This window comes from Glycine max, chromosome 15 (genome assembly GCF_000004515.6).
Source record: "Glycine max cultivar Williams 82 chromosome 15, Glycine_max_v4.0, whole genome shotgun sequence".
NCBI classification, from domain to species: Eukaryota; Viridiplantae; Streptophyta; class Magnoliopsida; order Fabales; family Fabaceae; genus Glycine; species Glycine max.
The window spans coordinates 12,220,203-12,234,975 of record NC_038251.2 but is presented as its reverse complement, the minus strand read 5'-3'; the positions used below and the strand labels follow the sequence as shown (position 1 = coordinate 12,234,975).

Genomic DNA, 14,773 nt, shown 5'->3' with positions numbered 1-14,773 from the left:
TTTACATATAGAAGGATAAGTCTATATGAACCTCTCTTTTACATTTACATTATGTGAAACCTTTAGCACGGGTATGTTAGTTTTTTTTAGGGTAAGCAGTTATTTTCGTTCATGAAAGTGTATAACGTTGATAAATTTGTCCCTAAAATATGAAACAATAAAAATTAATTCCTAAAAATATAAAAAGTTAGTCAAATTTGTCTGTAAAAAGTTAGTCAATTTGCCTATGTTAGGACAAAAATATCATGAAAGAATTGCTTATGTGGATATAGAGACTAATTTGTTGATAAGGATTTTTTTATCCCTTCTCTTTTTTACCGTTAGACTTGCAACAACTACTTCTTCTTCCTCATCTTATATATTGTTCTCCATGAATGAAGGATTGAGCTTCTTGTTCTACCTCCCTCTTCTTCCTCTTTGGGTGTTTCTTATTTTTTTATCTCACCTCCATTTATTTAAGTTACTGACAAATAGGTCACTAGATTAAATAATTTATTGATATTTTTGTCCTTCAAAAGAGGATTGCTTTCTTACCTTTCGCATCATAGTAGAACACGAAATGACAGCTTTGTCTTCAACGGTGGAAGAACGATATTTCTTCACAATGGCTATGGAAGTTGTCAAAAGTCTCAAAAGGCGGGAAGGAAAAGGTGAAAAGAGAAGAAGTAACAAAGGGTAAACAACCTTGTGTTTAAGTATGACTGAAGTAGTAACAAAGACAAAAATATTACTGACATTTTCGTCCCTATGAGTCATCGCCTCAGTGCCAACCAATGAATGTCATGTGAGCAATTATTTCATGACATTTTCATCTATGGATGCCACCTAGGTAAATTCCCTAACATTAGCAGACGAAAATTAACGATGGGATGAATTTGTTTCACTTTTTACACTTTCGGCAACTAATTTTTGTTTTTCCATCTTCTAGGGACAGATTTGTTAGCGCTACACACTTTTAAGGACAAAAATTACTATTTATCATATTTTTTATTACAAGAGATGAAAATATGTGGTTAAGTATGACTCGATTTGTAAATTATAGTATGGAAATGCAATAGGTAGATTTTTTTTAGGTAAATTTGGTAGACCATGTCAATTTAGATTTACTAGTGAAAGATGAAATATTTATCACAATTTCTGTACCATTAATCTAAATATATTTCAAACTTGCATTATTTTAAAAATAACAATTCGCATAAAAGAAAATACATTGGATTATATTAGTTCAACTAAGCCAATCCCTAATGTAATGTGAGGCTGCCATGAAATTGTTTAGTTGTGTTGTTTATTTATCATTTCTTTATTCTCTGTTTCTACTAAGACAATCTGAATTTATTATGGAACTCCTGCATTACATCTTTAAAATAGGCGGGCATTAAACCTGTCGAACAATGAGAAATTAATTATGTCTTAGATGATTGGGTACTTCTAAATAGTGACTAGAAAAACATCTATTACATTGGGCTATATTTTTCCAATTAATTCTCCATTTTGGTTTGAGATAGGAAACATCATTAATCTCTAACTTACAATAGTGACTAGAAAAATATCTATTACAGTGGGTTATATATTTCCAATTAATTCTCCATTTTGGTTTGAGATAGGAAACATTATTAATCTGACTTTAAAACTTTCACTATAATTCCTGATTTTGCAAAATATCATAAATTTTCCAAAAACTTTCATGAGAACTTGAAGATAATGGTATACTTATCTGACTTGCATAATTAGGAATTATAATATTTTGCAAAATGAGGATTTTCTAAATTTACTGAAAATATAAAATTATAAGTTTAATGACTATGCTGAAAAATAATTTTATACTGTTATCTAATCACAAATTATTATTTGTATGATTTTTAAGATAATTATTATAACAATTAATAAATTTATCATATAAGTTGTGATTGAATGACCGTATAAAATTATTTTATCACATAATTTTTCAGAGATTGTTGTAGAAGGCTATGTTGCACTGTCCCATCATATAAAACAAGAGTCTGTCATAATAAGCACCAATAAATTTATCATTCACGTCGTTCCTCTTAATTTTCACATGACATCTGGGACAAATATTATTGTTGCCTGATCAAACTGAATAGAACGAATGGGATTGGGGAGGAAGAAATAACACCTTAACCTTAAAACTATGCCTCATCTAATAATCCACTCTTTTATAGCAATATACAACCTACTACATTCTACACAACCCACCAGCTGTATCCAAACAGCTCAATCATATATAAATAGTCAACTTAGTATCTAAGCTAACAAATGCTCCAACTCTACAATGGTCATTGTTAAGACATTGCCAACTATGAAGGATCCTTTCAGTTGTATCCTCTCTCCAAGTGCTGCCAAAAAATTACAATGACCTTTCAAATATCTTATACCAAAAATCCACACATATTGGAATGCTGCTCAGTCATTTCTTTCTTCATTCAGCTTTCAATCTCAAGATCTCCTTAGCTGCCTAAGCTGGAAGTAAGATATGTTTTCCTACAAATGAAGAGAGGAAATTTCTTTGTGCATCCAACATTTTTCTTGTACACTTAATACTTTTTCGTTTATTTTCTAAAATTATCCCTGCTAATAAACAGATTCATTTTTAGGATATTAGCATGACGCTCTAACCAATTAAGTTAATAAGTCAATTATGTTATAAAATAATTAATGTCGCTATATATAACACTAAAATTTCTAATGCATATTTAATGCATATGTAAATTTACATAATAAATTTTGTGACAATTAATTTTGATCTAATAATTAATTTGTTTACATATATAATTTTTTATGAAACCTATGATTTTTCACCAATCACGGTCGTGCTTCGCAAAAAATCTCTGTTTGGTGAAACAAAAGAGGCACAATTCAAACCTCAAAACACACCTAAATTCAAAATGAATAGCACATAACATGTGATCATATCATGGGGAACAAAACTCCTTTATCAATTTCAAGAAAACATGCAAGAATCAAGAATTCCCAAATTTCTAGGTTTCTAACATTCAAAGCCAAACGTTCAATTAAACCATTCAATTTACATCACAACATCAATTGATCAATCAAACATGGGCAATTCGTAGTTGTCATTGTACAGACAAAATTAAAAGGCATAAAACACTCCAAAATTAACCCTAATTTGATCCTTTAAGGATCCCAACACATGTTCACTCTAACCCCAACTGCGATAAACTCATCCATTGCCTCTAGGTGGGCTCACGTGTGTAATTCAACAGCGATAACCACGTCTCTAACAGTTTCCTAAGATTTCCCAAGTTTTTCCTTTGATTGCTCTACTAGATTTTTCAAGCGTTAAAGAGAAGGAGAAGAGATTGGAGTCTCAATTTCACTCTCTTCGTGCGAGGGACATTTCTCTCTATATAAACATTATTTTGCAAATTTCAATGGTGGGAATGTGCAAAAATGAATTTTGAAGGTAGTGTCAAATTTCATGATGATTCAATATTGTAATTTTAATGGAACAAGTTTGGGGTATGCGAGTAAAAGAAAGGATTTTGGAAAAGAAAAAAGAGAACAAATATGAAAGGAAGAGAGAACGTAGAAACATATCAGGTGAAAGATCAATATAAACCCAATACACTTAGATAGAAGTAAAATAAAAAAATTGGTTCTGACATAATTAATTTATCACAATCAAGTAGACTGTAACCCAATTTCTTTTGGCCAGTCCATCTTCTATGAGATTTGAAATCATAACCTTTCGGACCACTTATTAACTGCAATAACATTCAAAATAAAAAACATAAGTTTCTAACCAATATGACTATATTACATATTTCTTTTTGTTATAAACTAAATTACAAATGTTAGACATTCAATTTTTTCCATTTGTTCCCTGGATGAGGTATCTCATTTATAATATTAAATAAACTCATTTGTTCCCTAGATGAGTACCTCTCTTGCTTTTCCGTTAAAACATAAAAAGCTATCCCAAAGTTACATTAAATCTATTTTTAATTAAACTTAAATAATTATCATTATATATGTTATAAGTTTATTTTAAATTACAATTACTTATAAATTAAATTAAGTTAGTTATTATTGTAAGTTTACCATTATCTTAAAGTTCAAATTAAATTCTATTTTATTTAAAATTCTAACAAACCATATTATCTTTAACATAATATAATTGTACAATTCTAACAAATCCTTTACCCTCTAATGCAAAGATGAATCTCTCTATCTGCCTTCTCTCTCCAACACTCTCAAAACAATGATGGTCCTTTGAATTAATGTCTTCTCTCATGCACTCTCGAAATTAATTTCACATTTAAGAGATTAAACGCCTCTCTACTACTGTTGTTGTATACTACACTACTGTGTATGTATTCTGAGGACCGTTGTTGTAGCATGCTTTTTCTTTCTGCTAGCTACTGTTGATTAGCTCAACCATGGAAAATAAAGCTTAAAATCATCAAGGTTTCCGAATATTAAAACAATTTATTATTAAGCCACATGGAATAGCAACTCAGATACAGTCTCTCCCATCTTCCTAGGCTAATGGCAAGTGAAACTCTAAGATTCAACCAAGACAAGGCAAACAACCCGCATAACCCTAAAGCCTTAGTTACAAGGTGTCCAAAAGGGTTATCACCGGTTGGGATAAATCATGAAAGAAAAGAAGCTAAATCAACAAGGCAACAATCAAAGACCCATAATTCAATTTCATTTAAGAAAAAATAAAAAAAGAAGAAAGATACAGCAAAATGAGCACCGCCTTACAGAGAATGAGGACCCAAGAAAAGAAAATAATAAGGATGTAGGTGGTCCAATCGCCAAGCCACTTTCTGTTCCTGACCAGATCTTACAGATTTGCCATCAAACCTTTGAAGCCATGGATACTCTTGATTCAAAACCCAAAAACTCCCTCCCTCTAATACAGATAGTTATAGAATGCTAAGTTCCACTGTCCTATCATATAAAAGGAGTCTGTCATAATAACTTTTCTTTTGGAACAAGCATGAGATAATATTATTAAACACCAAAATTGGAACAAGATGTACCAGTTTAGGCGTGAAACCAACATTACACAACGAATACACCAGAATTGCATAACTCTACTTCCTCTTAATTCACATGACATCAGGGACAAACATTATTAATAACTACCAATACGTTCCTCTTAATTCACAGGACATCAGGGACGAACATTATTGATCAAACTGAATAGAAAGAATGGGATTGAGGAGAAAGAAATAACACCTTAACCGTTAAACTATGCCTCGTCTAATAATCAACTCTCGTATAGCAATATACAACCTACAACATTCAACACAACCATATATGTATAGTCAATTTAGTATCCAAGCTAACAAATGCTCCAACTGTATGATGGTTATTGTTAAGACATTGCCAAATGTGAAGGATCCTTTCAGCTGTATCCTTTCGCCAAGTGCTGCCAAAAAAATAATAACGACCTTTCAAAATATCTTACACCAAAAATCGACAGCAATATATTGGAATGCTGCTCTGTCATTTCTTTCCTCATTCAGCTTTCAATCTCAAGATCTCCTTAGCTGTCCTACACCGGAAGTAAGACATGTTTTCCTAGAATTGAAGAGAGTAATAATTCAATTGTGAAACAATAAAAAATATTTCTTGAAAGTGACTACAGAGTTATTGATTCAAAGAGATTTGAAACGCGTAAGTTCCATACTTACTGAAAACGAGAATGTCTAGAGATAGACATGGAGTAAAAGAAAAAAATTTCAACATAACCAAATATATAGAAAATAAAGACATAATTTTTCTGCTATAAATCTAAGGCTCCATGTCCTACCTGGTTAAAACACAACTCCAGACCCCTGCTATAAAAGTCTGCATATTTTATCATAAACACCCCACAATCATACCTGTTCAGACAAAAAAACTTTTTGTTTAGAAAATAATTCACCAAAAACTGCTGCTAGCTCGACTGTTCAGACCTGCAACAAATCCGGAAATTTGGGCGTGCAAAGGCATAGGGGAAAAATAAGGAATAAAAATAGAGCAAGTATTGGAAAACTATTAATGTCAAAACGTTTCATATTCATTCATTTCAAAGTTAAATTTGAGAAGTACTTCCAAGAAAGTGCAGATAAAGTTGCAATATATTTCATATATTCATGAAGTAAGAAAAGGGAATAACTCTTAAAAGCAATATCTCAACGACAATCAGTCAAGAAATTCATAGACAAGGTCAAACAGAGCTTGATATAAGTTCAAAAGGCCAATGCTTAAAATATATATTTCACTTAATAATTTGCTTAGAGCCATTCAATAAAGAACTGTTTCTCCCTCTTATTAATCAAATCAGTCCCTTTATTAAATATATATTTCTTATCTCCACAATAAACTTAAAGATTAAATTTAAAATTGTAAGGAAAATAGATTCATTATACAAGGGAAACATATTTGTAAGAAATAAATTTATATGCTTCAGGATACTTTTTTTGCAAAATTCTATTAGGTTCATTTATGTGTGAGGGAAAACATACTTATGGGTGTTTTATTTTCAAAAATGTTGTAAGAGCTACAACTCATTATTAATTGCATATTTCTTCTGTTTTGAAAAACTGATGCAAAAAATACTAAACTAAATGATTTGCAGAATAGAATACAAACCCATTTTTCTGCTGAGGAAGGTCTTTCACAAATTCTTTTTTCCAGGTATTTACATCAATATGTTTTCCAGTCTTGTCATTTACTTCATCCGCAAAATATTTAGCCTGAGAGACATCAATGGAAAACATTAAATAGACCTTACACGTTACAACATGTAAACACTTGTATATCTTTCCTCAGTTATTATAAAATAAATTTCAACAAGAAATGTGTTATTGTATTAATACTCAGGCCATTGGTGAAACAAAATAATGACATAATTATGAAATTTCAAAGCTTCAAAAGTTTGTCACTATAACTTAAACTAAGAAGAAACAGCACTGGCCACAATGGCTACCTCTGGTGTTTTAAGAAGTGTAAGGTACATTTAAGCACCAAAGGCTAGACAAAAGCCTGCACCTCACCGAGGCAATTTGATTACTTTCAATATCTTTAATTAGCATTTTAGATCTTGGATTACGGAATTTACAGTTAAATTACATAGAACAAAAATTTACCAGCTTTTCTAGCACAAAACTATCCTCTCCTTTCATTGAGTCAAGATACTGGAATTTCTTATCTTTCTTATTGATAACTGCCAAGCACCAATGTATCTCTTGATGGATAGGTACAAATATCTGGTAATAACAATAAATCAGGTGAAAGATCGATCAGTATGAAAATCAATTGACATGGTTAGAAGTAAAATGAAAAATTGGTTCCAACATAATTACTTTATCACATTCAAGTAGACTGTATCCCAAATTCCGTTGGCTTGTCCATCTTCTGACAGATTTGAAATCATAACCTTTCGGACCACTTATTAACTGCAAAAACATTCAAAATTAAAAAACATAGGTTTCTGACCAATATGACTAAATTACATATATTTTTTGTTATAAACTAAATTACAAATATAATAAAATGTATATCATATGTAAGACATTCAATTTTTTCCATTTGTGCCCTGGATGAGGTATCTCATTTATATATTAAATGATAAGAAAGTCTTGCTCAACTGAAACCAATGCTTGAAGAGGAGGAAAATGGCCCCTCTCCTTAACAATGGTTATCAATCATCTGAGGGTGGAATGGTTTTTCAAAGTCAACACTAAATAATTATGTGAAGGGGTATTCTACCTTTTTGTAGAAAAAGGTATTGAAAAAATGACATTTCAGAAATTTCAGTGGTTCTCTTTGCTCCCTCTCCTTAAGCAATTCCAGGTACAAATTTATAACCTGCACAATAAAGGTACATGATCCATCACTGAATTTCAAGGTGTAAAAATGTCAAATCATGATACAGTTAGGTACTAAATTTCTTCAGCAACTCAACAACAAAGGGGTAAACTAATAATCAGCAAACAAGTTTACCTCATCATTTAACCATCCAGCCGGTCTAAGGCACTGAAACTTCTCTCCCGTGATCTCAATGTTAGAATTCTTGTGGGTAACCAGGATCCTCCACCTGCATAAGCAAGCACTCAATGAGCTACAATACAGATAGCACTCTCCCTCCTAACATATAGCCAGATCATCAAATCATACCGGTTGGCAGAAAAGGCACGTTCAACCTCATCTTCCTCCTCACTTGTAAGAGCAACAAAAGGCTCTTGCGGCACTTCCTCTTCCTGAAATCCATGGCAACACACTGGGTAAACTGCTGTAACTTTTACCCTGTTTCTCATTCCTCAATCAACCACATCAACCCAACCCTACCCATTAGCACTAAAAATTAGACATAACAAACATCTCCGTGTATCTCTGTTCTGTTTCCACTAATAATTACAACGATACCACATTCTCTCACTTTACTTCCTCCCATTTTCCAAATTCACACTAAAAATGGCGAAAACAAAAAAAATCATAGCCGTCTAGAAACAAAACACGGCCCCGTAGAAGAACAAACCACTACTAAGCAACAATAATAACACCTAAACAACCAAACAGACAACAAAGTGATTGCTAAATGCTAAACAAGTCATCATAATCACCTCAACCAATTCCTTCTTCGGCCGCACCAAATTATAATAGTCCCTGCGCTTCTCATGCAAATCAATCTCAAAATTCAGCCTCTGAAGCGTGTCACTTCTCCTACCAACATCCTCAAGCAACTTCTTATACACATGAACATTTTCCAAATCGCGTTGCGTCTCATAGCCCCACACCTTCTCTCCACTCGCCACCTTTAACTTCGCATTCGTCACCTCCGAATCAAACGACAGCGTTGACTGTGACTGCTGCTGAACCCTAACAACCTTGTCACCATCGCCACCCGCCCCTTCCACACTCGAATTCTCGTAACGCCCTTCGCTCTCCGTCTCCGCGTCCACTTCAGTCACCTCCTTCCCCTCCTCCACTAAGATTCTGCATTTCGCCGCCGCCGAACGCTTCGCCTCCTTAAACTTCGCGGCCAGAACGTTCCCCATGGCGTCGCTGGCACTGACGCTAACACTAACCCTAGCGCGTTCGAATTTTCGCTGCCGGCACGGCGCGTGGACCTCCCTCGCCAAAGGCGCGTGAACCTCCGGGTACCGGGAGAGTCTCGCGACGGCGCTGGTGGCGGACGGCACGGGTTTGGTCGAGAATTTGGCACGTTTTCTCTGGGAATCGGAATTGGTGTGGTTTACATTCATGCATTCTTCAGGGCGCTTGCGGTTGATGGTCATCGCGCCCATTGATTGATCAAATTGAGAACGCGCAGTGATTGAAGCATGTCCAGCGTGAGAATTTGAGGAATTAGGTTTCTTCTGTTACGACGAGGGGAAAGAAAATTAAAATCCTACACAAATTGCGCGGGGTTTGGTATTTATGTACTAGTATGCAGTGGTGTGGGTTCGTTTGAATGAATGTGCAGAAATTGGTGTGCGAGTGTTGTTCTCTTCACTAACTTCAAAAATCAGATTTTTTTTCTTTTAAAATGAAGGAGGTTTTGGCTTTTGAAATGAAGGGAAAAAAAAAAAGAACATATATATATATATATATATATATATATATATATATATATATATATATATGTATGTATGTATGAAACATTTTTTTTTTGCTGTTTTTGAAATTGTAGAAAATCTAGCACAAAATTTAAATTTTGGCTCTTTTCTTTTAAAAGGTGAGGTATCCTCATTTTCCCAGTCACATTTAAAAACGAATTCGGTTTAATAAATAATTCTAATAGTTAATAAAAAATTAACAAAGCGTATTGTATGCATGATGAATATTAAAATATTATCAGTTTACTTATTTTAAAGGAATCAAATTCATCAATTGATTTGAGCAATCTCAGCCTCAATCTCCTTATATAAAAGTCTTGGATTTAAGCTCTGTTAACATTATTTCAGATTAAATACTTTTGAAAACTAATTTTAAAAGTGTTAACTTTGGAAATTAGGTTATCTTGGGCAGGAAAGGAGGTTATGATAAAATCAGTGATTCAATTCATTCCTAGCTATTATATGAACCTTTATTAACTTCCAGATTCTCTTATAAATGATATCCAGAACATGTTCAACAAATTCTGGAGGCTAGTCGTGGGATCAATTGGATGAGGTGAGAGAAGCTGACAATGCGTAAGGATCAATGAAGGAGGGGTCTCGGGTTCAGAGATTTGAAAGCCCTCTTGGGAAAGCAAGGTTGGTCTCTAATGGCTAGCCCTCATACCTTAGCGGCAAGGCTTCTGATATATGGGAAATAACCCAAGTTATACTTGGAGAAGCCTTTGGTCAGGAAAAGCTCTTGTTATGGAAGGTTCACGGTGGAGGGTGGGAAGGACCTGTGGCTTCGTAACAAGGAATCCCTTTTATGTGCGTCCTCGAGCTGAAGGTATACCGCTAGACATCATGGTAGGAAACCTTATAGATCATGATGAGGTTTGTGAAATTCTCAGAATTCCATTAGATGATAAGCCTAAGAGGACAAGTTGATATCGAAGGTATTATGTGAAATATGCCTATAATCTATATAGGAAGTTGTTTGTAAATAATGTCCACTTAGTTATGCTAGGTGACCGGATGAGTATTTGGAAAATTCGAGCATCTCTCAAAGTAGGGGTGGGTAAGCGGGTCGACTCACCTTGCGTAAGATCCGCATGCATAAGTCACATTGGCAGCGGACTGACCAGTCTGTCCCGCATTCTTATATTGATCAAATAAATTGATCTGTCCCCGTCCCGCGGACCCCGTGGGTCAAATAGGCCGGTCCGCAAGCCTAGTCTTAAAAGAATTTCAATTTTAATAAAAAAATACAACACAATTAGATTAAGTTCAATACAAATGTAAATAAAATCTCAATAATTAGTCAATTACATCAATAAAATAAATAATCTCTTAACAAAAAAATTCAAGTAATAAATCTAAAATATAAAACTTAAACATCTCTAACAACAAATGATTTTATATTTGAAGTAGTTTGAACCTTCTCCATCTCCACATCTTCATCTTCTTTTCCTAAAACTCAAAATAATAATAAATATTAAAATAAAGCCAAGTTAAGTGATTAAAAGACAACAATTATTACACATTGTTTACCTTGCATATCAAATCCTAGTAACCAATTTTTAGTACATATCAAGGCTTGTACGTTGTCAACAAGAAGTCTAATTCGATATTTGTTAAGCACCCGTGAGCCAATACTAAATGTTGATTCGGAAGTCACCATTGTAATTTGAATGCTTAAAATATCACAAGCCAACAATAAAAGATCTGGAAATCGAGCTTTATTGTACTTCCAATATTGCAAAACATCAAGATTGGGATGATATTTATTTGAAAGATTTGCCTCTTCCAAATATGTATCTAGTTGAGATTTACCCACTTGTGACATATCTTCATCTTCAAATTGTATAAACTCCTACATTAATTCCACAAAAATAAAAAATAGTTAGTCAAAGTAAATAAGAATAAATGATTGGTAGTCAAAAAAATTAAGAGAAACCTTGACTTACATCCATAACATCAACTTGAGCAATACTAATAGTACTAGTAGTAGCTATAGTCTCTTGTGATGAACCTTGACTTAAACCAACATTGCTTTTTGTTTCTTTGGAATACATTTGAACATACTCATTATATAGAGTATACAACTTGTGCTCCACAACTTTCAACTTTGCTTGACAAGATATTGGATCAAGACCAAGTTTTGAATAACAATACTTCAAAAGTTTGATTTTATAGCATGGATCTAGAATGCACCCAAAGGAAAGTACATTGCTATAATCACTCCAATATTTATCAAACTTTGTTTTCATATCAATTGCCATTGTTCTAATCAACTCATCTTTATTACTCAAATTTTGAAACAATAAACATTCAATTTTCCACACTTAGATGAAATACAAATTAGACGTTGGGTAAGAGGAACCAGATATCAACTCAGTGATTTGAACAAAAAAAAGGACGCAAAAAATCACACATTTTGTGTCCTCTCTCCCATTCTTCATTAGTAGGACAACTTGAATAGCTCCTATCATCAAATGCAAGACTACAAAAAACACGTCGATATACAAGGGCACTCTCAAGCATCAGAAAAGTAGAATTCCACCTAGTAATGACATCTAAGGGCAAATCCATCTTTGTATGAATCCCACCAACTTTTGCAACACAAGCTTTAAAAACTTTCATTCTACCCTCTGACCCCTTAACATACTTAATGCTTTCTCTAATTTTGTTTCCAGTAGGATCGACTGCTTTCAACCCCTCTTGAACAATAAGGTTTAAAATGTGAGCACTACATCGGATATGAAAAAATTCACCACCACTTACTAAACCATTAGTATGCAAAAGAAGTTTTTCCTTCAAATAGTCTTGCATTTTATCATTGGAAGAAGCATTATCTAGAGTTAATGAAAATATTTTATGCTCAATCCCTCATCCTTCCAAAAAACCATATATAACTTTAGTCATCTCACACCCCGAGTGTGGAGGAGGAAAATGAGAAAAATTAAGCATTTTACTATTCAACTTCCAATTTGCACCAACATAATGTGCAGTTAATGAAATATAACCCTCAAAAATACAAGATATCCACACATCAGATGTCAAGCTTATTCTACTAGGGACTTTAGACAACATGCATTTCATTTTTTTTCTTTTCAGATTCATACAGATTGTTCACATTCATGATAGCAACACGCCTAAAGGGTACCTTCACATGAGGATGCAAATATTGTAATAATTCTTTAAACCTTTTATGTTCAACAAAAGAGAATGGAAGATCATGCTCAATAATCATCATAGATATCATCTCATATACCACACTTTGATCTATTTTTTTATTTCTTAATCTCCCAGCATGATCGAGAATAATATTTCCAACATCACTATTAGAACACGTCTTCAAATATACATCACATTTCCTCATATGACGTTGTAAGGTTGAAGTCTCATTCCTATTGTCACCGCCCACATAATCTTTCAAACAATATTTGCATTTACTCCTCACTTTTCCATCACTATGCATAACAGGTTTCTCAAAAAAATTCCACACATGTGATGAATAATTTCTAGCCCTCTTTTTTGACATTTTAGACTCAATAGGCTCATCTTCATGAATAACATTTTTTATGCACATCCACATCAATACTCTCATTGTCATTCTCATCAACATTAACTTCAAAAGAATCCATATTTAAAATCTGAAATAATAAAATTAAATGAACTCAATTCTAAATTCAAATAAATCACACAAAAACTCAATTCATCATGTTCATAACTTGCAGATCAAGAGTTTTGTGGTTCATTCCCTTATCCCATGATTTTATCATATAATAATAATTAAATAATCACTAGTAATAGAAAACATATTAAAGAATCAACTAAGTATAATTCAATTGATCTCTATGTAATATTGTAGAAATATAAAGGAAATAAATAATTGACAAGTGAAGTGTAATGGGTGTAGTAAGTTTGTGAAAACAACAAGTATCTCTACAACAGTTATAGGTTTTTCACATTTTTCTTTTATTTTAAGAGTACAACAACAATGAATCAGTCTCAACAAAAATAGGATAAAAACAAATTCTAGAGAGAGAAGAGATGTACTTTGCATGGTGACGCAATGGTGGGCCGAGACTGTGCCACTGTGGTGTGTCGTGTGGCTACATAAGCGTGAGTCGCGTTTTGTTTTCCTTGTAAGGGAAAGAGTCGTATGACTGCACGCGTATATGACTGTGTGGTGGAGAAGAAAAAGTGTTCTTAGCCTGCTGCAATGATAAGTGTTAAATATGAGTTATTTTTTATAATAAAAATATATTGAAATATATTTAAAAATATTTATTTAGCAGTTATTTTTTATTTAAATGATAAGAATTGATATTTTTATTATTTATGACTTGCAAATATGAAAATGATAGATTAAAAGAGGAAATGATCGAAAAAATATCAAAAAGGAAGATTTTTAGCATGTGAGGTCGCAACAATATCACTTATCTTTTTTATCTTAATCTTTTACTTATCTTATCTTTTTTATCTTTATCATCTTTTAATTTAAACCTTTTATTTTTATCTTTAAATCTTTATCTTATCTAATATAGTTCTTTATCTGTTTTTTTAAAATTCTAATGTCTTGCTTGTAACTTGGTCACACAAATCAAACCTAATGCGGGCAACCTGCGGATCCCGTGGGCCAAACTCGTATAATTCGCGGGTTAAGCGGGACGAGATAAAAAATATGACATAATCATGGACCGTTTAAAAAAATTGATCCGTTACCCGCGCGGATCGTGGGTCCCGTGGGCCAGTCCATGAACCTGGGCCCGTTTACCCATCCCTACCCCAAAGTGAAGAACGTTTCTTTGGCGGGTCTGTAGTGGATGTCTACCAACCAGAGCTAAGTTGCAATCTCGTGGAGTTCATTGTGAAAGTATATGTCCCCTTTGTGAGACAAATATTGAGAATGCCTGGCATGTACGGGTAAGGTGTGGATTTAAGGATGCTACATGGAAGAAAGTGGGCTTGTGATCGAAAATTGAAAGGCTTATCTACAACTGTGAAGGCCTAGCACAATTTGTTGGAATTTTTTATTCTAATAATTACTGTAGACTAATATTATAAGATAATTATATTAATTATTTACGTGACAATTAAATAAAAGGATATGGACTTAAATAAGCATATGTTAGTGTTGGTCACTAAGGGATATACGCTACAAGAAAGTTATGGTAGTCACATAT

At 33.2% G+C, this 14,773-nt stretch overlaps 1 protein-coding gene across 11 annotated transcripts; it reads right to left on the bottom strand.

Annotated features, from left to right (window-relative positions):
• Positions 1 to 3,545: 3,545 nt before the first annotated feature.
• LOC100780703 (ubiquitin-like-specific protease ESD4) lies at positions 3,546 to 9,554 on the bottom strand. 11 transcript variants are annotated; one of them, XR_005888831.1, is made up of 12 exons: positions 8,604 to 9,547; positions 8,158 to 8,240; positions 7,984 to 8,077; positions 7,750 to 7,848; positions 7,344 to 7,436; positions 7,128 to 7,247; positions 6,631 to 6,734; positions 5,807 to 5,879; positions 5,462 to 5,574; positions 5,230 to 5,286; positions 5,031 to 5,093; positions 4,674 to 4,938 (listed from the first exon to the last, which is right to left on the bottom strand). XR_005888831.1 is itself a non-coding variant. In XM_003547329.5 (9 exons), the coding sequence occupies exons 1-9, from the start codon at positions 9,285 to 9,287 to the stop codon at positions 5,512 to 5,514; spliced, it is 1,413 nt and encodes a 470-aa protein (XP_003547377.2). In that variant the 5' UTR covers positions 9,288 to 9,554; the 3' UTR covers positions 4,674 to 5,511. The 11 variants fall into 11 exon arrangements, 2 of the variants coding, with proteins under 2 accessions (XP_003547377.2, XP_014623710.1); XR_005888828.1 differs by having other exon boundaries at positions 5,230 to 5,574; XR_005888829.1 differs by having other exon boundaries at positions 4,674 to 4,933; positions 5,230 to 5,574.
• Positions 9,555 to 14,773: the final 5,219 nt, after the last annotated feature.